At 35.9% G+C, this 24,411-nt stretch overlaps 1 protein-coding gene across 1 annotated transcript in view; it reads right to left on the minus strand.

Moving 5' to 3' along the window:
• SPATS2 (spermatogenesis associated serine rich 2) overlaps positions 1-24,411 on the minus strand; it is a 66,998-nt gene that overhangs the window by 32,041 nt on the left and 10,546 nt on the right. Inside the window, exons 2-4 of the mRNA XM_072798127.1 lie at positions 5,777-5,856; positions 1,283-1,391; positions 150-199 (exon numbers count right to left, since the gene is read on the minus strand). Coding sequence (XP_072654228.1) covers positions 150-199; positions 1,283-1,391; positions 5,777-5,856 — 239 coding nt within the window. The remainder of the gene's footprint in view (positions 1-149; positions 200-1,282; positions 1,392-5,776; positions 5,857-24,411) is intronic.

Consider the following 24,411-nt stretch of genomic DNA (forward strand, 5'->3'; position numbering starts at 1 on the left):
CACAGCTGTGTTTCAATGTCACAGAAGACTTTTTAACCAGATGAAAGTGAAGTGGTATAGGTAAATCTTTTCAAATATTTTTGCAGGGCCTAAATTTCTTAAATAATACACATATCAATATCATACTTTTAAATTTAATTCATTTTTACCTTTTTCTTGCCTGTTACTGTCCATTCTTTGAGTACTTCACTGGCACTCCCTGTAAAATAAACCAATTACAGATTTTCTCTCCTACCATATACGTGGTCAACAAGGATTTAGTGTCCTTGCAGTTTGTCATTGTTGGACAATTTCCATAGTTCCTCATAGGAAAAGTTAAGGTTCAAGCTTCTGAGCTAATGTAGTAAGACAATCACATTATGTTTACCTTTTGGAATACCTGTCCATTTAGATCCCTCTTCCTTAGTAAGTTCTTCTGAGAGCAATGTAAGCCTGATCATTTTGAAGATTCTTTTTATTTATATAGTTTAGACCAAATACAAAGATAACTGGTTTCAGCCCAAATATGCCATCGCCTCTCATCTAGAAGATCACATATCACCTTGGCTATATTGTTTCAGAGACAGCTATACACTACCCTTGGCTCAAATACTAACATTATAAAGAAAATAGATGATGATAAAAACCTTACAGTATTTGGGTCTGTTTATAATACACTGACAAATGCAGAAGAATAGAAACAGAAGACCTAGTCTGACGTTGCTGTTCAACAAAGCAATAGCTTCAGGCAAAGTTTTTCTCAAACAAGTTATGTGGAAAGAAGTTTATAAAACAATTCTCAACTCTATACTGAAAGCTTGACTAAACACATCATTCTTCTGTGTTAGGTAAGGAAACTCACACCCATACATTTGAGTCACTTGCAGGAACCAAACTAAATGGTACAGGGGCCTGGGAGAGAATGCCGAATCCCTGATTTTGTTATCTATTGCTGGGCCACTGGATCACTGCTTTGTCACTAAGAGTTTCTTAAATTCTTATTCAACCCAATTCCAATCAACTCCCTTCTACCACTAGCCACACAATTTGTTCTTAAAACCAATAGATAGCATTTTGAATAAAATGATGAGTTTTCTCAGTTTGTGTCTTATTCTAAGATATCATACAGCTTATGAATGAATTACTTGTAGGGTTGAAAGAGGTTATCTTTAAAGAAAAACGCCATGTTATCACCGGGTCTGCTATATCATCTATAAAACACTGAATTGCTGAATGAATGTTATAGAAGTCTGAAGCAACTTCTATTTGAACAAACTTATTAAAAAAAACAAACTAGGATTACCTTCCATGAATGCTTGTACTGTTTTGTCCACACAATTATCAAAGTGCTGCAAAACCAGGATGATTTCATTATTGCTCTTATTGGGAACTATTGCACGTACTGCATTTATCTGGAAAAGATGACAGTCATTGAATTATAGCATCAGTTCATCAGTTGGCAACTGATGCCTATTACGGAGAGTAACGGAAAAAATGATATGTATCACTCTTTAATGTCAGGGAGAGTACATACAATTACCTCACTGGGAATGATTAATAGACAAGTGATAACAGTACATTAAAAATTAATTTCAAAATTTAGAAAAGTAGAACATTTCTAGAAATAGAAGGTCTGTGCTAGATGTTATTCCAAGAAAATGTGGTTTAATTAGGTATCGGTATTAATTTAATATCAATATTTCCTCATCTTAGCCTACTATGGAGAAAGGTAGAAAGTTTAATGAACCACCAACAGTAACAACTTACATTTTTCAGTATTTTTCAAGACATTTTTACTTAAAATTTTTTTACTTCATAACATTTAATTGTATAACACTATAAAGATAATTTATTATAAACTGTTTCAGGCACACAAAACATGATGAACACTCACTATATGATAGTCAGTTTAACACAACAGATGGCAATGAAGTCCCCTTGAAGTCCTCATGAATCCCCCATCTCCTTCCTCTTCAGAGATTTCTGCCTTGAATTTGGTATTATCCTGATACATGTTTTTGCACTTTTATTATTTTTTTTATTTTTTATTTTTTTAAATTTTTATTTATTTATGATAGTCACAGAGAGAGAGAGAGAGAGAGGCAGAGACATAGGCAGAGGGAGAAGCAGGCTCCATGCACCGGGAGCCCGACGTGGGATTCAATCCCGGGTCTCCAGGATCGCGCCCTGGGCCAAAGGCAGGCGCCAAACCGCTGCGCCACCCAGGGATCCCTTTTTGCATTTTTATGATATATGTATATATCCATTGGTAATATAACTATTGTCTTGCCTTACATAAATATCATATCATACATATCTATATTCAATTTGCTTTTTTCACATAACATCATTTTTTTAGATTTTTTTTGTGTGTTGATAAATGCATATCTTATTTATTTTAACTGCTACACAGCATTTCCATTGTATGAATATAGCCAATTTATTCATTCTCCTGTCGATGGCCACTTATATTGTTTCCAATGTTTGGCTATTATGAAAAATGCTGGAATGAACATTTCTATGCTTATTTGCTGCTGAATTTTCAGTGCCTAAAATAATGTTCACCACACTATAAGCAATTAAAAAAGAAAATAAAAATCACATCTTCATTGAACAGTGAGAGAATGTCTCTATTGTGTATAGCGACTAGAATTCGCAAATATTAGGGCATTTATAAATGCATTATATAACATCAAACTGCTCTTTATAATAGATATGCCAAGGGCAGCCCCGGTGGCGCAGCGGTTTAGTGCTGCCTGCAGCCCAGGGTGTGATCCTGGAGACCCGGGATTGAGTCCCACGTCAGGCTCCCTGCATGGTGCCTGCTTCTCCCTCTGCCTGTGTCTCTGCCTCTCTCTCTCTAGCTGTGTCTCTATGAATAAATAAATAAAATCTTTAAAAAAAAATATAATAGATATGCCAAGGAGCGCCTGGAGGACTCTTGATTTCAGATGGGGTCATGGTCTCAGGACATGGGATCTAGCCCCCCCAGCAGGCTCCATGCCTAGCAGGGAGTCTGCTGGAGGTTCTCTCTCTTCCTCTCCCTATGCCCTTCCCTCTGCTCATGCATGCTCTCTCCCTCTAAAATAAAATTTAAAAATCTTTTTTAAAAAAAATATACCAATTTTGCCGGATTTATTCCTAAGGCTTTTTTTTTTAAGCATACAATGTTAATTTTAATTTTAGGTGTATAATATAGCGACTCAAGAACTCTACACATTTTTTAGTGCTCATCAAGATAGGTGTACTTTTTTTTTTCTTAAAGATTTTTATTTATTTATTCATGAGAGACACAAAGAAAAGGCAGAGACATAGGCAAAGGGATGCAGGCTTCCCATAGGGAGCCTGATGAGAGACTCAGTCTAAAAGATCTGGGATCACAGCTTGAGCCAAAGGAAGATGCTCAATGCTCAACCACTGAGCAACCCAGGCATCCGTAGATAGGTATACTCTTTTAATTTTTTTAAAGATTTTATTTATTCATGATAGGCAGAGAGAGAGAGAGAGAGAGAGAGAGAGAGAGAGAGAGAGGCAGAGACACAGGCAGAGGGAGAAGCAGGCTCCATGCAGGGAGCCTGACATGGGACTCGATCCCGGAACTCCAGGATCATGATCTGGACCAAAGGCAGGCGCCAAACCGCTGAGCCACCCAGGGATCCCCTAGGTATACTCTTAATAGCTTTTAACTATTTAACCCATTCTCCTCTCACCCACATCCGTTCTGGGAGATTTGAGAATAATTGCATATTTTATTTTCACTTTTGTATATCAATTTAATATCCAGCAACCTTGATGAATTCTTACAATTTCTTGCTTTCCCAGTTTTTCTATGTAGATAGAAAATAATTGAAAAAAAAAAGAAAATAATTGTAATGTCTATAAATAAGTTTTTTTCTTCCTTTCTAATCCTTACAATTTTTTAAAAAAGATTTATTAATTTGAGAGAGAAAGAGAACACACAGAGGGAAAAGGAGAAGGAGACTGCCCGCTGAGCAGGGCACCCAATGTTGAGCTTAATCCCAGGACCATGACCTGAGCCGAAGGCAGACACATAACTGATTGAGATGCCTCAATCTTTACAATTTTCATTTCTTGTCTTACTGCACAATGTGAAGAAGACCTGGCTTTTTTTTTTTTTGGTAGGGAGTAATAGTTAGAAACCAAGGTCTAAAAGCTGTGTGTGTTTGTTTCCGGGCAGTCATTATTTTTAGGGTTTTTTTTTCCAGTGGATAGAGCTAGGAGATTTTGTTTTTTACAACATGAGTTCATAATAACATCTCTAATTCAAATTTAATATTAAAATACTTTTTAAGATTTTATTTATTTATTCATGAGAGAGACAGAGAGAGGCAGAGAGAGGCAGAGACACAGGCAGAGGGAAAAGCAGGCTACATGCAAGGAGCCCGATGTGGGACTTGATCCTGGATCCCAGGATCACGCCTTAAGCCGAAGGTAGATGCTCAACTGCTGAGCCACCCAGGCGTCCCAAGACTTTTTCTTATATAATTTTAAACACGTATCTCTTTTCTGTACACTGAAAGTTTGTACTAATTTGCTTTATTCTGTAATATTAAAAATATTAATGTACTACAATATTACCAATGATAAAACATTTAATACAATTAAAGATTTATTTGCAATTCTTTTTGTCTTTTGATGTACAGAGTAATACCATGTAATACCAGTAAGCCAGTGGGAAGATTTGTTCTAGTTCACTCTCTCCCTGAAGGTGAAATACTTTTAGCCCTAACTCAGGACAAGCCTTGGGCTTCAACAGCCCTGTGTGGTAAAACTCATTTTTATTAAGACTGGCAAAACACATCAGAGTTACCTAGCTCAGGTGTATCCACTCTGGTTTTTAGTGCCCTCTAATACTTTTGGTCCCTAGGGATATCCTTTACTTTTTTGTTATGATATGCATTTTAAATGACATATATTATTTTTCATTCTATATATTTTAGATATTTTATACCAGGAATGTTTTCAGGTTCTTTAGTCAGCCAAACTGCTTGAAAAGGAAGTACTTTTATATATGAAGAGAAGTATCTTGTCAAAATAATATGCCCAGTCTGTATTAGAACCTAAGTTTTCTTTAGTACACTTGCTTTTATATCATTCTACCCTTTTTTTCGTCTCAGGCTTACCTGAACAATGTCAAGGTTTAAAACCATACAAAGTGGGAAAATATATAATGTATAATCCAAAGAGGGCTATTTTATAATATACATTTTTGAGATGAGCCTAAAACTTAGTACCGATCACTATAAAATGGACTTTAGACAAAACTTACAGATTCAGGGATAAAAGTAAGATTCTGGTAACTTAAAATGTGAAAGTGCTTACATTATTCAACCTATATAGTATATCTGTGACTCCATAATCAACAATATACTTTTATTAATAAGAGAAAGCACATAAAGCTTTTACATTTTTCTCAATAAAACTCATTAAGGGTTATATAACTAAAAACACCTGGTTTTCTTCCACAGAAATGTTACTTGGAAGATCTTTTCTTGTGTTGTCTGAACTCTCCAAATGAATAGAAAGATCCTACTCAGATTATTCCTTAAAGAATGTTGCCAAATGAGATACACACTAGCCATATATATATTGTTATAATATTAACTAATACTTATGATATTTGTTATGCAAACAAAATCATATTTCACTTTCTTAATGAGTCTGTGTAGCTGCTGATTGAATTAGCATCTAAATTTTACTGTGACTAAATAAATAAATAAATAAATAAAATTTTACTGTGACATTCAAGCTTACTATCCACAGTAAGTAGTCATACCTTCTCTTTCATGTTCTCAAAAGCTCCTCCCTGGGCCAATACAGTATTGGACTGCAAGTCAAAAATGAATCCTGATGTATCTGCAAGAAGAAGGAAAAAAATATGTCCAACACAATCCAAAACTAACATGTGATCCATCTCCCAAATGGAAGGACCATACCAGCGGCTTTCCTCTCATAAACAGTTAACAACTTAGTTGCTATTTTGTAAATTCTACTCTACATATAACTGATAACTACATTTCAGTTAAAATGAAAAATTTGATTTTAACAGAAACCATCAAGAACTACAGAAAGAGGGATCCCTGGGTGGCGCAGCAGTTTGGCGCCTGCCTTTGGCCCAGGGCCGGATCCGGGAGACCCTGGATCGATTCCCACGTCGGGCTCCCGGTGCATGGAGCCTGCTTCTCTCTGCCTGTGTCTCTGCCTCTCTTTCTCTCTCTGTGACTATCATAAATAAATAAAAATTTAAAAAAAAAAAAAAAAAAAAAGAACTACAGAAAGACACTAATTACATCAACTATATTAGACTGTCCAGTAATCCTTGATATCTTTGTTAACTATCCTAATTTAAAAGGCTCTTTAAAAATGTTGCAAGGAAATAGCTCCCTAAGGTAAAATTTAACATTAATGAATCTGAAAACGTGAATATGAAAAGCTTCTGTACCATTAATAATAACACATAAAACTAATTTCCATTTTCTAGACTGTACCACATACATGTTCTTACGGCTATCAAAATCCCTGAATACATTCATGTTTGCATCCCCAACATAATGCTTGACAAAGCAATGTATCTGAGCTTACATTATCAGCACAATATGGGAAAACTCACTGCAAAGCGATTGATTATAGAAGAGTTTGTCTTTCTTATGCTTATAAAGAAAGGTTATCTGCAAATTTACCTGTGACTATGTAATCAATAAACTACTTCGGCTCTAACACTTGATAGCTTTGTTTTAATCTAATGAGATGTGATGGCAGGAAACAGAGTGCTTCTCAAATTCTGATGTGGATATTTATCATCTGGGGAATCTTAGGTTAAAATGCATGTCTGATTTAGTAATTTGGCTTATGGCCTGAGATTTGTATTCTCCAGTGGTATATCAACAATGCTGATCCATGCACCATACTTGAGAATATACCATACTTGGGGGTTAGAATTTCAACAAAGCAAGTAAAAGAACAAATTTTGAGAAAAGAGGTCGCTATGTTTAAATATTTGTTTTTTTTTTAAGATTTTATTTATTTATTCATAGAGACAGACAGAGAGAGAGAGAGGCAGAGACACAGGCAGAGGGAGAAGCAGGCTCCATACAGAGAGACCGACGTGGGACTCGTTCCCGGGTCTCCAGGATCACGCCCTGGGCTGCAGGCGCCGCTAAACCACTGCACCACCGGGGCTGCCCAAATATTTGTGTGCCCACCTCCCACACCACCACTAAATTCATGTTTTTTTTAAAAAGATTTATTTATTCATGAGAGACACAGAAAGAGAGAGGCAAAGACATAGAGGGAGAAGCAGGTGCCTTGCAGGGAGCCCGATGTGGGACTCGATCCTGGATCCTGGAATCATGCTTTGAGCAGAAGGCAGCCGCTCAAGGTTGAGCTACCCAGGAGTTCCTAAATTCATATGTTGAAATCCTTAAGCGTTATGGTTATATAATCGTATTAGCAGGTGGAACTTTTAAGAGGTGAATAGGTCATGAGACTGCAGTCCTCATGATGAGATTAGTGCTCTTATAAGAGAGACCCCACAGAGCTCTCCACCCTCTGCCATCCTAAGAGGACAAATGAGAAGCAGTCTGTAACCCAAAAGAGGCCCTCACCCAACTATGCTAGCACTCTGATCGTAGACTTCGAGGCTTCCAAACTGCGAGAAATAAATTTCTGTTGTTTATAAACTACTCAGCCTGTTATGGCAGCTAGAATAGAATAAGATAGGGGTATAAAAAATACAGTAATATTCTAGTACACTTTCCAAATTCTTTTGCTATTATAATAGATGTGTTTTAATTAAAGCCTCTTTTCAGGGATAAAAAGTACAGCACCGGGAATATAGTCAATGGTATTGTAATATTGCTTGGTGACAGATGGCAGCTATATATGTGGTGAGCATAACATAATGTATACAGTTGTCAAATCACAATGATATACACCTGAAACTAACGTAACATTGTGTGTCAACTATACTTAAATTAAAAAAAATAATAAAGAGTCTTACAGCTTAATCCTGGGTTTTCAAATCCTTCCTAGATTCTATAGAAGACTGGTAATTCATAAGGTAGAATGTTAAGAGCATTTTGGTATTAAAAGTGGAAAAGAGGGATCCCTGGGTGGCGCAGCGGTTTGGCGCCTGCCTTTGGCCAGGGGCGCAGTCCTGGAGACCCAGGATCGAATCCCATGTCGGGCTCCCAGTGCATGGAGCCTGCTTCTCCCTCTGCCTGTGTCTCTGCCTCTCTCTCTCTGTGTGTGATTATCATAAATAAATTAAAAAAAAAAAAAAGTGGAAAAGAGGGATCCCTGGGTGGCGCAGTGGTTTAGCGCCTGCCTTTGGCCCAGGGCGCGATCCTGGAGACCCAGGATCGAATCCCACGTCGGGCTTCCGGTGCATGGAGCCTGCTTCTCCCTCTGCCTATGTCTCTGCCTCTCTCTCTCTCTGTGTCACTATCATAAATAAATAAAAATTAAAAAAAAAATAAAATAAAAGTGGAAAAGAGGGTATGAATAGAGTCAATGTCATTCCAAGAGAAACGATGCTTGCCAATTGCCAATAAAACCATGAATTAATTTATATTTAACCTCCATAATACTGGCAGTTTTAGACTGTTATCTAAATTAAAAATTAGGTTATACTTAAGAAAAACTCAGTATTTAAGTCTGAGTTTTCCAGATGACTACATAATATGGTTAACTTTCAATTATCTTTATTAACTAAGAAAAGACACAATTTTGAAGATCCTATATAGTCAAAATACTACCCAGCAACCGACTTAATTACTATAGGCTACAAATGATTTAACTTGGATGTTATAAGTACTCTCCCTCAAAGACAAGCTAATGAGCAATGAGATGATACAAAGGATGCCAATAATCTTATTAAAGAATCAAACTATCAACCTCTTTTTTTTTATCAACCTCTTTTAAAGTGGAAGCAAAACAGCATTTTGGGGTCTGTATTTATTTTGGGATATTTAAATGAAGCATTAGTATTACTAGCTTTTAACACATCATCTAACATTTTTTTTCCCTTTAACAACATATTAGATTCGACAAAGTACAAGGAAAACAAAGGTTAGTTCTGTAAACACCTTCAGCTATTGCCCCCCTCAATTAGCATAAGTAATACTAAGGTTTATCTGGCATACATACATACCAGTTAGGATAATGATTAAAAATACATAAAGCAGTCAGGATCCCAGCAGGAAACAAATTGCGCACTCAAATTGGGCAATCTAAGGAGGGTTTAATAAAGGGACTGTTTTCAAAGATTGCTAGTAAGGAGTACAGAAATCAAAAGATATAGTGCAGTACCCTCCACTAATAAGCAATGTATCATGCTACTCTGAGGTTCAAAAGAAGTGTAAGCAGAAAATAATTCCTGGATCCTAGAGACACAAGGCTCTTTCATCTCTGTTTAATCTGGTATGGAGAGGGCCACAAGACCATAGCTATGACTTTTGGTCAAAGGACAAGGTAAGCCCACAGGTAACCTCCCCTCAGGGAAAGATTGGGAAATGAAACCACTACCTTCGCTGTCCTCCCTGGCTCTGGTCTCCTGCCTATGCTGTGTGCCTAATGGCCAAACCCAACTAGGAGCCTGAGAGCAAGAGAACCACTGAGGCAGTGCATACAGGTCGGCCTCCTGAAATTAGCACAAATGCCAGTTTCATATCTATATTCTAAATCATAAGTTCACACAAAAGGAAAGCAATAATTCAACATTTCAACTTGCCTACTCACCAGCTAACATCGCCTCTTTTAGCTTAAGCCAACAACTCAAGTACATTCAAAACCGTGCTTCAATGAACTGGTGCTTAAGTGCCTCTCAGCATTACAGACAAAGTCATTTTTAATTCCCATCAACAATATTTAGTAATTTAACAATTTTCTTTTTTCATGCAAAGGAAACCTAAGATTTACTTAATTCCACTGGTAGGAAATCAGGCAGGATCTCAACTTTTGATATCAAGCCTATGATAGAAGAGCATGTATACTCTGCAGGAAATAAGTTTTTATTTTTGTTTCTTTTTTAAGATTTTATTTATGTATTCATGAGAGACACAGAGAGAGAGGCAGAGACCCAGGCAGAGGGAGAAGCAGGCTCCATGCAGGGAGCCTGATGTGGGACTCAATCCGGGGACTCCAGGATCACAACCGGCCGAAGGCAGGCACTAAACCACTGAGCCACCTAGGTGTCCCAGGAATGAGTTTTTAAAGAACAAAAGTTAAATGCTACTCTCACACAAGACTCATAAAAGATACAAGGAGGTTTTTTTTTTTTAATTTTTTTAAAGATTATTTATTTATTCACGAGAGACACAAAAAGAGAGGCAGAGACACAGGCAGAGGGAGGAGAAGCAGGCTCCATGCAGGGAGCCCGATGTGGGACTTGATCCCAGGAATCCAGGATCATGCCCTGAGCCAAAGGCAGATGCTCAACTGCTGAGCCACAAAGGCATCCTGATACAAGGAATTCTTGAGATTGAACTTTCTTATCATTTATTTCACTCTATCAGGAACCACCTCAGAAGTTTCTTCGAATGCTTTCAAATAGCACACATTTAGGAACATTTTGGGAAAAGTATGTTATTTACAAAATCACTGACATATTTGCAAATATTGCAGGCTTTGTTATTGTTTTTGCTGGCTTCAAAAATCAGGCAAAAGTTGTTTTAGGCATTGAGGATGACATAAATATCTGAGTTTGATAATACCATGTGTCAAACCAAACTTGAACAAGTTTTTTTTTTTTTTTTTTTAACTGAGGTATAATAGACTTCTATATAAATCACTATATTATTTTCAGGTGTACAACATAATGGTTTGCTATTTTTACATACTGTGAAATAATCACCACAATAAGTATAGTTAACATCTGTCAACATACATAGCTACAAAATTTTTTTCTTGCAACAGGAACTAAGATCCACTCTTAGCAACCTGCAAATATGCAACACAGATTATTAACTAGAGCTACCATTCTGTATATTACATCCCTATGACTTACTTTTTTTTTTTTTTTTTATAACTAGAAGTCTACTTTTTGACCCCCTTTATCCATTTCACTCCCTTTCCTCTCTGGTAACCACCAATCTGTTCTCTGTATCTCTAAGCTTGTTTTTTTTTTTTTTTTTTTTTTAAGATTTCACATGTAAGTGAGATCATAGGGTATTTGTCTTTCTCTGTCGTTCACTTGGCATAATGCCCTCAAGGTCCACCATATTGTTACAAATGGTAAGATTTCCTTCTTTTTATAACTACATGATATTCCACTGTCTCAGAATTTCCTTTGTTTTTAATGGTGAATAATATTCCATTGTGTATGTGTTTGTATACACATTTTCTTTATCCATCCATCTATGGACACTTAACGGTTGTTTTGATATCTTGCTATCGTAAATGATACTGCAATAAACATGGCAATGCATATATCTTTTCAAGTTAGTGTTTTTGTTTTTGTGGGATAAATACCCAAAAGTAGAATTGCTGGATCATGCAGTAGGTCTAATTTTAATTTCTTAAGGAACTTCCATACTGTCTTCCACAGTGGCTATACCAATTTACATTCCCACTAATAGTATGTGAGGATTTCCTCTCTCTACATCCTAGCCAACACTTGTTCTTTTTTTTTTTCTTGTAGGATTTTATTTATTTGAGAGAGACAGCATGAGCATGAGGAAGGGCAGATGGAGAGAGAGAAGCAGACTCCCCACTGAGCAGGGAGCCCAACAAGGGGCTCAATCTCAGGACCCTGTGATCATGACCTGAGCCGAGGGCAAATGCTTAACTGATTGAGCAATCCAGTTGTCAATAACAACCCAACACTTGTTATTTCTTGTCTTTTTGATTATAGCCATTCTAACAGGTGTGAGGTGTTATCTCATTGTAGTTTCAACTGCATTTCCTTGCACCTTTTCATGTACCTGATGGCCATCTATCTGTAAGTCTTCTTTGGAATTGACGGGCACCTGGGTGGCTCAGTGGTTGAGCATCTGCCTTTGACTCAGGTCGTGATCCCAGGGTCCTGGGTTCAAGTCCCACATTGGGTCCCCACAGGGAGCCTGCTTCTCCCTCTGCCTATGTCTCTGCCTCTCTTTGTGTCTCTTGTGAATAAATAAATAAAATCCTAAAAAAAAAAAAAAGCCTTCTTTGGAATTGCATATGTATCTTTTTAATACATGTATCTTAAACTTTGAAAGTCTAAATGTGTTAATTTATAATTTTACCTGAAGACCATACTGTACTGAATGTTTTATAATTTATTTGGTTAAAAGTTCTGATTATACTCATATCTAACAGAATCACCATCAACAAAAGAGAGAGGGAGAAAGCGAGAAAGAGAGAAAGAGAACAAGGGTTGAGAAGCATGTAGAGAAATTGGAATTCTCATACACTGACCATTTGGGAATGTCAAATGGTATAGCTGCTGTGAGAAGCTACATGGTGGTTCCTTAAATAAGTAAACAGAATTATCATAAGACTAAGCAATTCCACTTCTGAGTATATACACAAAAGAAGAGCAGTAACCTAAACCAATATTTATATATCTATGTTCACAGCAGCATTATTCACAATAGCCAAGATACAGAAACAACTCTTAAGTGTCCATCAAGGGGCTAATGGATAAAGAAAATGTATGTTAATGTACACACACACACACACACACACACACACACACACAATGGAATATTATTCAGCATTAAAAAGGAAGGAAATTCTGACAAATAAATGCTACAGTATGGATGAACTTTGACAACATTAGGCTAAGTAAAATAAGCCAGTCACAAAATGACAAATACTATATGATTCTATTCATGTGAGATACCTAGAATTGTCAAATTAATAGAGAAAGTAGGGTGGTCTTTACTATAGGGGTTGGGGGAAGGAGGAAACAGTGAGTTGTTGTTTAGAATTTCGATTTGGCAAGGTGAAAAAGTTGTGGAGACAAATAGTGTGATAGTTACACAGAATGTGACTATACTTAATGCCAGTGAACTGTACAATTAGAAATGTCTAAAATGGTAAATTTTATAGAAGTTTTAACTACAAATAAATTTTTAAAAAATTTCTGATTATAAAATATACTAAGAAAATAGCATTCTTCTAATGTAAATTTATTTTTATTTTTATTTTTTTTTTAAGATTTTGTTTATCATGAGAGACACAGAGAGAGAGAGAGGCAGAGACACAGGCAGAGGAAGAAGCAGGCTCCAGGCAGGGAGCCCGACATGGGACTTGATCCCGGGACTCCAGGATCACGCCCAAAGGCAGGCACTAAACCACCGAGCCACACAGAGATCTCTAATGTAAATTTTAAAATGTAAGGATCCCTTGCTGAGATTCCAAATTAATTCCTGCAATAAATATTTGGTAAACACCTACCATGAGCCAAGTTAGGTATTAAGAATACACTAGTGAATAAGACATCTATGTTTTCTGGTCTCTTAAGGAGTTTTATATTCTAGTGCAGGGGACCAGTCAAAAATAAATAACCATCTCAATAGGATAGCAACTGTTCATCAGTTTATTAAATTGCACAGTACTAAATACATATAATAGCCCCCACAATAGCACTACTATCAGGCGGAGATTATTAAAAGTTCTACTACTCAGGGTCCTAAAAAGGTTTACCAGAACTAATTTTATATATATATATAATTTTTTTTTTTACCAGAACTAATATTATGAACACACAGTAAGTGTGTGTTGAAAGCACTGAAGTGAATTCAATCTGATTATGAGCAGGCTACCTACTTTGTTGGAAAAGCCTGTCCCCCAAATTCCAGGTTGCTTATCGCAGAATGGAGTATAGTGGGGACTCACAACGAGGCATGGATTCTTATAGGAGCTACTTAATTTGTGTCTTTGAATTCAACAACTAAAAATTTATGATTTTTAGATTGTTTATATGTTTTTCCATTAACATAGATGGCAAATTACTGTGCTATCCCTTCTGACGAGTGAAGAGAAATATGGAATTATAATCCCCCCAGAATACTTTAACTCAATTTTACACTGATGAGAAAATCAGTCACAGTACCATTTCTTACCCAAAGTCACATAAGAAACCTACAGCAGAATCAATGACAGAGACAAAAGCTTAATGCTATACAACCTTAATGCTGAGCTCACCAAACTTAACTAGTTCTCAAGTTGCCATTATTTTAACAGTATCTTGGTATATCACCTTTCTTCTAAAGCTCTCAGATTCTTGTTATTACACACTGATATTCTTTACACAAACATAAAACAAGCTGGATAACAAAATTATTCATATTTCACCATAGTCAAAGAGAGGCCATAGAGTAAGATCCTCCAATTAAATGCAAATAAACCCACAGGTAAGAAAACCTAGATGTAACCTAACAATGACTACGATCACTTGTCATATTTTCTCAAACTGTATCAACTTCCTCTTAAAAATTAAAAGGTAGACTCAAGAGAAGAGGTTATTTAAGTGTCAATTCTTATGGAAATGTATCTCATGAGCAATTAAATAACCTGAACACAGCCAATACTCAACCACCTAAAAGACAATAACCAGGCTCTTGAAATTGTTTTTTCTCATGACAGTTTTGAGAATAATTCACATATAAATCACAAATAAAATGACAAGTAGATTTCAGTTTCTACATGTACACTAATGACAAATATGGGACACAGGTTATATTATATAAATGTGAATGCAAGGAGAATAAAGTTACCGACATAGACATGACTAGCTAAAGCTTAGAGTATATTCACAACTTTGAAACTTTGAAGAGGCCACCAACTTCAGTTCCCTAGGTCACAATTTTCTCTTCTGTCAATTTACCACCTAAGCTTAGAAGAATTATGACTGTTTTTGTAAGAAAAAAGACATATAAAAGATAAAGAAAATATGTGAATAATGAAGAGTCAGGGATCCCTGGGTGGCTCAGCAGTTTGGCGCCTGCCTTCGGCCCGGGGTGTGATCCTGGAGTCTCAGGATCGAGTCCCACATCGGGCTTCCTGCATGGAGCCTGCTTCTCCTCTGTGTCTCTGCCTCTGTGTGTGTGTGTGTCTCTCATGAATAAATAAATAAAATCTTAAAAAAAAAAAAGGAAGAGTCAGACTTGGAAAGGGAACAAACCTTAGATGGGAAATTTAGAAAAACTATGTCAAAATGCCATTTTGTAAGATGTCTAGTACTGTTACAGCCTTCTGAAATGCTAACACTTTTTTATATTTAGTTCTTTAAAAGTTATTTAAGAAATTTCCATCTTGGTTGCCGATGGCCAAACAGAAAAATCTTCTCAGTAGACTGCAAGGATACAGACTTACAGTCTTATCAACTGGCCTTCCTAGGCATCTCAGATACTACTATGTTTTACATGTTCAGAAAAATCCACACTTCAATTACCAATTTGCTAAGTGGGTCTTCAATGAAAGAAAACGGACTTTTGTTTTCCTTCATTTTTCATATAGTCTTAACAGCTGATTAAATTTTTCTTTGTTCCTTTGAATGCTTCAACTACATTCTGAAGGATGTTGTGCCTCTTCTAAGACAAAGCAATTACACTGGGAAATTTCCAAACTTTTACAATGAGTTTTAATTTTTCCAAGTGGAGCTTGCTGGAAAGTCAGGGTTATTATTAAAGACACAAACAAGCAATTGAATCCTACCTTACTCTTACCAATATATTTTCCTAGGTTTCCATCAAGTGTAACAGAATAAGCTTCTTTTTCTTAAGTTCCAAGAATTCTTGGGGGTCCTGTTGTTTAAAAGGTTTACTGGCTCAAATAATAAATTCCTCCAAGAATGGTGACTGGATAGGAAATTTTATCCACCTTTCAAAAATCTTCTTAGTAATGTACTCTTGAGAATAGCCAGGAGGCAATGATACTGATTTTAATGCCCAATCTCTTCTGTCTCCATGCCACCTTCCATTAGTTTGGAATTAGTTCTCCCACATATGAAATGAAACACATAGCTTTAAAAAAATTCTTTCCGGGATCCCTGGGTGGCGCAGTGGTTTGGCGCCTGCCTTTGGCCCAGGGCGCAATCCTGGAGACCCAGGATCGAATCCCACATCAGGCTCCCAGTGCATGGAGCCTGCTTCTCCCTCTGCCTATGTCTCTGCCTCTCTCTCTCTCTCTGTGACTATCATAAATTAAAAAAAAAAAAAAAAATTAAAAAAAAATTCTTTCCTACTCCTTATTGTCCTTGAGATTCTCAAGAATTCTACTAGCTTTTCCAGGAAAAAAAAAATCAATTTTGCAAATTAAACAAATTAAAGCATTTGAGAACTATGATTTTTTTTTTAAAGGAAGAACACAAATCTTCAATTACTAAGATCACCACACATCCTTTGCTGATTCTAGATCATCTCTGAGTAATGCCTTATTCACAAAATATTTTATGTAGTTCCAGAGATTACACGAATTTAAATAGTTACTTAAAAAATTATGAAGCCACATGATGATTATTTTGGTATCTATTTACACCCAATTTGCAAACTCTTTAATGGAATGGGGCGCTAAAGTAGAATAAAAATTAAATATTTAGTTAAATCTTTATTTCCAAGTAGTGAAAAATACTGTCATGAGTTTTATGTTTCTACTTGCTAATCTCTCCTTGCTTTAGGGGAAAGGAAAAAATAAATTGTGGGGCACCTGGGTGGCACAGCGAGTTGGGTGTCTGACTCTTAGTTTTGGCTCAGGTCATGGTCTCAGAGTCCTAGGATCAAGCCCCACATCAGGTTCCATACTCAGCATGGAGTCTGCTTGAGTCTGCTTCTCTCTCTCCATCTTTCTCTGCCCCTCCCATTCGTGCTCTCTCTCTAAAATAAATAAAATCTTTAAAGAAAAATAATAAATTGTGATGTGGTTAAAACATGGACAGCCAGTAAAAACAGGAGAAAAAAAGAGAAGGAATCTGGATAATCAGAAAACCAGAAAATCAGTCTGCAAATGAATCAAGTCGTATAAAATGCCTGTGTGAGCTGGTCACTTAAGTCTAAAGAAAAATATAATTTTAGCTACCAAGGGTCTATTTTCTGTCTCTCTTAAGTCAAACCCTCATTTTTAGATTTAAATGAAATTTCTCTGTTTAATGAGATTGTTAACTCCTGGATGTTATACAGTATATGCCATAGTTCTGGGCTTGGCTTAACATGGATTAGGTGAACTGAATGTACCATTAAAAAAAAAAAATTAGTTCCTACTCCTCACTGTCTTTTAGATTCTCAAGAATTCTAACCAGCTATCTTAGGAAAGAAACTTAGTTCCAATGAGTCAATGTAATTAAAGCATTTAAGAACTAAGATAGTTAAAAAGTCAAATAAATCTTCAATTACTAAGCTCAGTACAGACTAGCTGCTAGAATTCCTGAGAATCTAAAGGAGAGCGAGGAAAAGGAAATAATTTTTTAAAACACTGTGTTTCATTTCATATGTAGGAGAACTAATTTGTTTAGATCTGAGAGATATTCTTTTGTCATTGTAAAATATTTTTGCTTTGGATGTTCCTTCTAGCACTGTAAAAATCTTTCCTTTCCAGCCCATCCCAATCCCTGTGCTTCAAAGTATAGAAATGAACAAGCAATCCTAATTGCATGATCTATATCTAACAAAACCACCCCATCTCATAAAACCAAAGCACTGCAAAATCTGTTACTCTTTACTCATTAGCCTTCATGCAAGTAAGAATTAAATCTGTCTGCTTCTTCTTTCTTAAACTAGAAAAATTATGGATCAGTTATCTACTTTGATTATAAATATTTCTATTTCCAAATAATCATTCAATTACCATGAGGTGGATACTAGCTTTTAAGTGTTATACATGAAGACACAAATTACCTAAATAATAAACTTGTTTAAGTTCGTCTATCCTTTTTTTAAAAATTTTTATTTATTCATGAGAGACACAGAGAGACAGAGAGAGAGAGAGGCAGAGACACAGGCAGAGACACAGGCAGAGGGAGAAGCAGGCTCCATGTAGGGAGCCCGACATAGGACTTGATCCCAGGTCTCTAGGATCACGCCCTGAGCTGAAGGCAGCGCTAAACCGCTGAGCCACCCAGGCTGCCTAAGTTTGTTCTCTCCTAATAAAATATCTTAAAAAAATTTTTTTTTTTTTTTATTGTGGGGGTGGCTGGATGGCTCAGTAGTTAAGCATCCAACTCTTGATTCTGGCCCAGGTAATGATCTCAGAGTTGTAGGATCTAGCGCTGCTTCAGGCTCCATGCTTACCATGGAGTCTGCTTGAGATTCTCTCTCCTCTCCATCTGCCCCCTCTCCACTCACACTCATGCTAAAACAAATCTTTAAAAAATAAAAATAATTTTATTGTGAAATATAGCATATTTATAGTGTACACACAGATTAATGTATCACAGCTTGATAATTTATCACAAAACAAACACTCAAATACTACTACTCAGGTTAAGAAATAAAACTGAGGAATATGAGAAAGATCTAGTACCCCAGATGCCTTCCTCATATCCCCCTTCTCTTAGTATCTCTCCCCACTCACCAAAGGCACCATTCTCCAAACTTTTCTTCATAGTTGATACCACTGAAGAAGGTATACCTACATATTATGGTTTAGTTTTACTTTTATCTATGAGAGTAATGATTCTGCATGTATTTTATTCTGGTGCATGGGTTGTTTCAACACTGTGTTTGTAAGATTTATGCATATTTTTGCAAGTAAATGTAGTTTGTTCATTTACCTTGAATAATATTTCACTGTATTTCATTATTTATTTATTCTGCTAGAAAACTGATGGACAAATGATGAACAGCTGGGCTGTCTGCTAGATAAATGATGGACAATGGGTTGCTTCTAGTTTTTGGTCAATACCAACAATGTTGTTTTTAATATTCTTGTACAAATCTCCTGATGTACCTGGGAATGCATTTCTGTTGAATACTCAAGAACAAAACTAAATCATAGGGTATGCTTATCTTCAATTCTAGTACATATGTCAAACAGCTTCTCAAAGTAGCTGCACCAATTTAAACTCCCAATAGCAGCTTTTGAAAGTTTTTATTATTTCATATATTCACACTCATTAATATATTATTAATCTTTTTAATTTTAGCCATTCCCGTGCAAGAGCAGTAGTATCTCATTGTTCTAATTTTCATTTCATTTGTTTATAAATTTTGTTATTCTTTTCCCTGACAATGACTACTCTAACCTAGCTTTTGGAGGGAGAATTGTCTTTTTCTTATTGATCTGCAATAGTTCTCTATCATTTAAACATGATACAAATTTCTTCTCCCATTCTGTGACTTCCTTGTACCTCTCTTAACTGTTCCTTCTGATGAGAAGTTCTTAAATTTTTTAAAAAGATTTTATTTATTTATTTATAAGAGACACACAGAAAGAGGAAGGGACACAGGCAGAGGGAGAAGCAGGCTCCCTGCAGGGAGCCTGATGCAGGACTCAATCCTAGGACCCCAGGATCATGACCTGAACTGAAAACAGATGTTCAACCACTGAGCCACCCAGGCATCCCAGAAGTTCCTAATTTTAATGTAATAAGGCACTGACATTCACTCTTCTCCTTTATGATTAGCGCTTTTTTTGTCTACTTAAAAACTCTTTCTCATGGTGCCTGGGTGGCTTAGTTGGTTGAGTGTCTGCCTTTGGCTCAGGTCATGATCTTGGGGTCCTGGGACTGAGTCCCACATTGGGCTTCCTGGTCAGCGGGGAGTCTGCTTCTCCCTCTCCCTCTGCTGATGCCCCCCAACTCATGCTCTCTCTCAAATAAATAGATAAAATCTTAAAAAAAAAAACAAAAACCTCTTTCTCTGAGATAATGTTAGAAACTTGTTTCAAAATAATCCCCTGGGGGTGGATCAAAGTATAGCCAAAAATGATTGGCAATGTGTTGTTAATTATTGGACCTGAGTTATGAGTATTTGGGAGTCCATTGTATTTTTCTATTTTTTATAAGCTTACAAATTTCAGTAACAAATTTTTAAAAATTAATGTTATTAAAAACTCCTGGATCTTTTAAGTGTTTATATAGCAAGGTTGCAGGATACAAGGCTAATATACAAAAGTCAGTCATTTTCCCATATAAAAACAATGAAGAAGTGTTTTGAATTTGAAATGAAAAACAATACTATTTATATTAGCATCCTACAAAATGAAATACTTATATATAAATCTAACAAAGTATACATAAGACCTTTAAAACTATAAAACCGTGAGGGAAAAAATTAAAGCATTGAATAAATGGAGAGGCAGTCTATGTTTGCAGATAGGAAGGCTCAATATTGTCAGGATGTCAGTTCCTCCCAACTTGGGTCTACAGAATAAATGCAATCCCAATCAAAATTCTAGCAACTTATTTTTGGTTATCAACAAAGTGGTTCTAAAATGTATATGGAGAGGGAAAAGACACAGAATAGCCAACACAACACTGAAGGAGAACAATGCTGAAGAACTGACACTACATGAATTCAAGACATATTATAAAACTACAATATTCAAGGCAGTGTAGTCCTGGTGAAAAAAATAGACCAAAAAAATCAGTAGAACAGAATAGAAAGCCCAGAAATAGACTGACAGATATAAGGCAACTGATCTTTGACAAAGGAACAAAGGCAATACAACTGATGTAAGAAAGTCTTTACAACAATGGTGCTAGAACAACCAGACATTCACATGCAAAAAAAAAATGAATCTAAGTATAGACTTTACGTCCTTCACAAAAATTAACACCAAATGGATCACAGATGTAAATGTAAACTACAAAACTATAAAACTCCCTAGAAGATAATACAGGAGAAAATCTAGATAACTTTGGATTTTTGCAATGACTTTTTAGATGCATCACCAAAGGCATAACCCATGAAAGGAATATTGATAAGCTGGATTTCATTAAAATTAAAACTACCTACTCTGCAAAAGACACTGTCAAGAGAATGAAAAGACAAGGCACAGACCAGGAGAAAATATTTGCAAAAGACACCTGATAAAGGGCTGTTACTCAAAATATAAAAAGAACTCTTAATTTTCAACAATAAGAAACAACACAATTTAAAAATGGGCCTAAGACCTTCACAGACACCTCCCCAAAGAAGAATATAGAGACGGCAAACAAGCATATGAAAAGATGCTTCACATGGCATCAAGGAAATGTAACTTAAAACAACGAGATACCACTACACATCTCTTAGAATAGCCCACATCCAGAACACTGACACCACCAAATGCTGGCAAGGATGTGGAGCAACAGGAACTCTCCTTCATTGCTGGTAAAAAAGGAAAATGGTACATATAGGCTCTTTGGAAGACTTCAGCAGTTTCTTTTTTTGTTGTTGTTGTTGTTTTTAAGATTTTATTTATTTATTCATGAGAGACATGGAGAGAGAGGTAGAAACATAGGCAGAAGGAGAAGCAGGCTCCCTGTAGGGACCCCAATGTAGGACTTGATCCCGAGACTCTGGGATTGTGCCCTGAGCCGAAGGCAGACGCTCAACTGCTGAGCCATCCAGGCGTCCCCAGTTCAGCAGTTTCTTACAAAACTTACCATGCAATCTAGCAATCATTCTTTTTGGTATTTACTCAAAGGAGCTGAAACCTTATACCCATACAAAAACCTGCATATGGATGTTTATATCAACTCTATTTATAATTGCCAAAAATTAGAAGCAACCAAGACGTCCTTCAGTAGGTAAATGGATTAACTATTGTACATCCATACAATGGAATGTTATTTAATGCTAAAAAGAAATTTGTTTACAAGCCATGAAAAGACATGGAGGAAATTTAATTGCTTATTACTAATTGAAATAAGTGAATGTGAAAAGGCTACATACTGTATGATTCCAGCTATATAACTTTCTGGAAAAGGAAAATTATAGCAATAATAAAAGGGTCAGTAGTTGCCAGGGGTTAAGTGGAATGAATGATTAATAAGTAGAGAACAGAGGATTTTTAGGGGAGTGAAACTACTCTGTATGATACTATAATAGCAAATACATGTCATTATACATTTGTCCAAATCCAAAAAATGTACACCACCAAGAAAGAATCCTAATGTAAACTACAGACTTTGGGTGATAATAATGTGTCAATGTAGGTTTACCCACGGTAACAAATGTGTCACTCTGGTGAATGATACGGATCACAGGGGAGGTTATGTATCTGTGGGGGTAGGAGGTATACAGGAAATCTATACCTCTCCTCAACTTTGCTGTAAACCTAAAACTGCTTTAAAAAACAAACTCCATTAAGACATTTAAAAAACCCTATTAAGGAAAAAGGTTTAAAAAGGAAAGAATCCTTCCTTCTTTGAGGTCTTAAAGATATTCTTCTAAATTATCCTTCATAAGCTTTATTGTTTTACCGTTCACATTTAGGTCTATAATCTAAACCGTAAATTGCTTCAGAGGTATGAAGTAAAGGAACAGTTACATTTTTTCCATATGGATTTCCAAATATCTCAGAATTAAGTGAAAAAAGATCACCTTTTCCTCAAAGCTCTGCAGTACCACCTTTTAGGAAAATAAAATCTCCACAGATGAATAGCTCTGTTTCTGGGCTGTTTCATCCGTCTACATTTCCATCTGACATATCTTTCATTGAATTTCTTTCTATGTTATACTTTTGACACAATTGTAAATATCCCGTTTTTAAATTTCATTTTCTAATGACTTATTGCTGGTATAAGTAGGTGTGAACTGATTTTTGTAGAATAATTTTATATCTAGCAACATTGTTAAAGTCACTAATTCGAAAAGGTTACATTCTGTGGCCTTTCTATATAGGGTATCCACAAAAATCATATAGTAAACATCAGCGTAATGGTGAATGCTAAGCCCTTTTCCTTTGAGATGAGAAGACAAAAATGCTTGCTTTGTTACTTTTTTCCCTCCTAACCTTATTGAGAAAAAATTGAAAAATATATACATTTAAACTGCACAATGTGATAAGCTGATATACATAGCTACTGTTGGAATAATGACCAAGACCAAAACAATTAACACATTCATCACCTCACATAGTTAACTCTTTTGCTTCATTACCTCTAGACAACTGGAGATCTAACAACTACAATAAAGCAAGGAAAAGGGGAAAAAATCATAAATATTGGAATCCCATTATTCAAGAATGATTTTATTTCCTTCTACATATTTGAAGAGATTGAATTTTCTAACTTTTTCCTAATTTCCTTAGAACTTAGTTCACTTATCTATAGCCTATCTTCTTTTCTAATATATACATGTAAAGCTAAAAAAGAAATAAAAAATCCCTCTAGGGATCCCTGGGTGGTGCAGTGGTTTGGCGCCTGCCTTTGGCCCAGGGCGCGATCCTGGAGACCAGGGATTGAATCCCACGTCGGGCTCCCAGTGCATGGAGCCTGTTTCTCCCTCTGCCTGTGTCTCTGCCTCTCTCTCTCTCTCTCTGTGTGACTATCATAAATAAATAAAAATTTAAAAAAAAATCCCTCTAAACATGGTTTTAGCTGCACACAAGTTTTTATGCATAAATCTCTATTATTCTATTTAAAATATTTCCTAATTTCTGTTTAATTTTTTTGATCTATTATTCAAATGTATATTTCTTAAATACTCAAATATTTGGAGATTTTCTAATTAACTTTTGGATAGCAAGCTTAAATGCACTGTGACCAAATAATAATCTGAATGATTTTAATTCTCTAAAAGTGGTATAAATTCACTTTTATATCCTTATTAATCCCACATCTTTGTTTTTTCAGTTAGAGAGATCTGTGTTAAAATCTCTTACTATAATTACGTATTTCTCCTTTTAATTCTGCCAATTTTTGTTTTAAATGTTATTAGAGGGGCACCTGGGTGGCTCAGTTGGTAAAGTGTCTGCCTTTGGCTCAGGTCATGATCTCAGTGTCCTGGGATGGAGCCCCACACTGGGCTCCCTGCTGGATGGAAAGTCTGCTCCTCCCTCCCTTTTTGCTCCTCCCCTCGTTTGTGCTTTTTTTGTCTCTAATAAACAAATAAAAACTTCAAGAAATGTAAATCTGTTATTAGAATTATTTTTTGTTAAATTAAATGATTTATCATTACGAGGTGCCCCTCCTTCATCCCTAATGATGCTTTTTTGCCTTAAAGTCTACTCTGGCTGAATATTAATATATCCACATTCAGAACAGTTTTCTTTTGTTTAGTCTCTTTTTTAAAATTCTGGTTAAAAAAAGCACAGCATAAAACTTACCATCTTAACCATTTCTAAGAACATAAGTTCAGTAGTGTTAAGTATATTCATCTTATTATACAACTAATCTCCAGAACTTTTTCATCTTACAAAACTACATCTCTGTATCTATTCAGCAACAACTCCCCATAACTCATTATACTCCATAACCCCCAAACTCCTAACAATCACCATTCTACTTTCTGTGACTTTAACTATTGAAGATACCTTATATAAATGGGATCATGTATTATACGT

The sequence above is a fragment of the Canis lupus genome, chromosome 25, assembly GCF_048164855.1.
Source record: "Canis lupus baileyi chromosome 25, mCanLup2.hap1, whole genome shotgun sequence".
Lineage (NCBI taxonomy): Eukaryota > Metazoa > Chordata > Mammalia > Carnivora > Canidae > Canis > Canis lupus.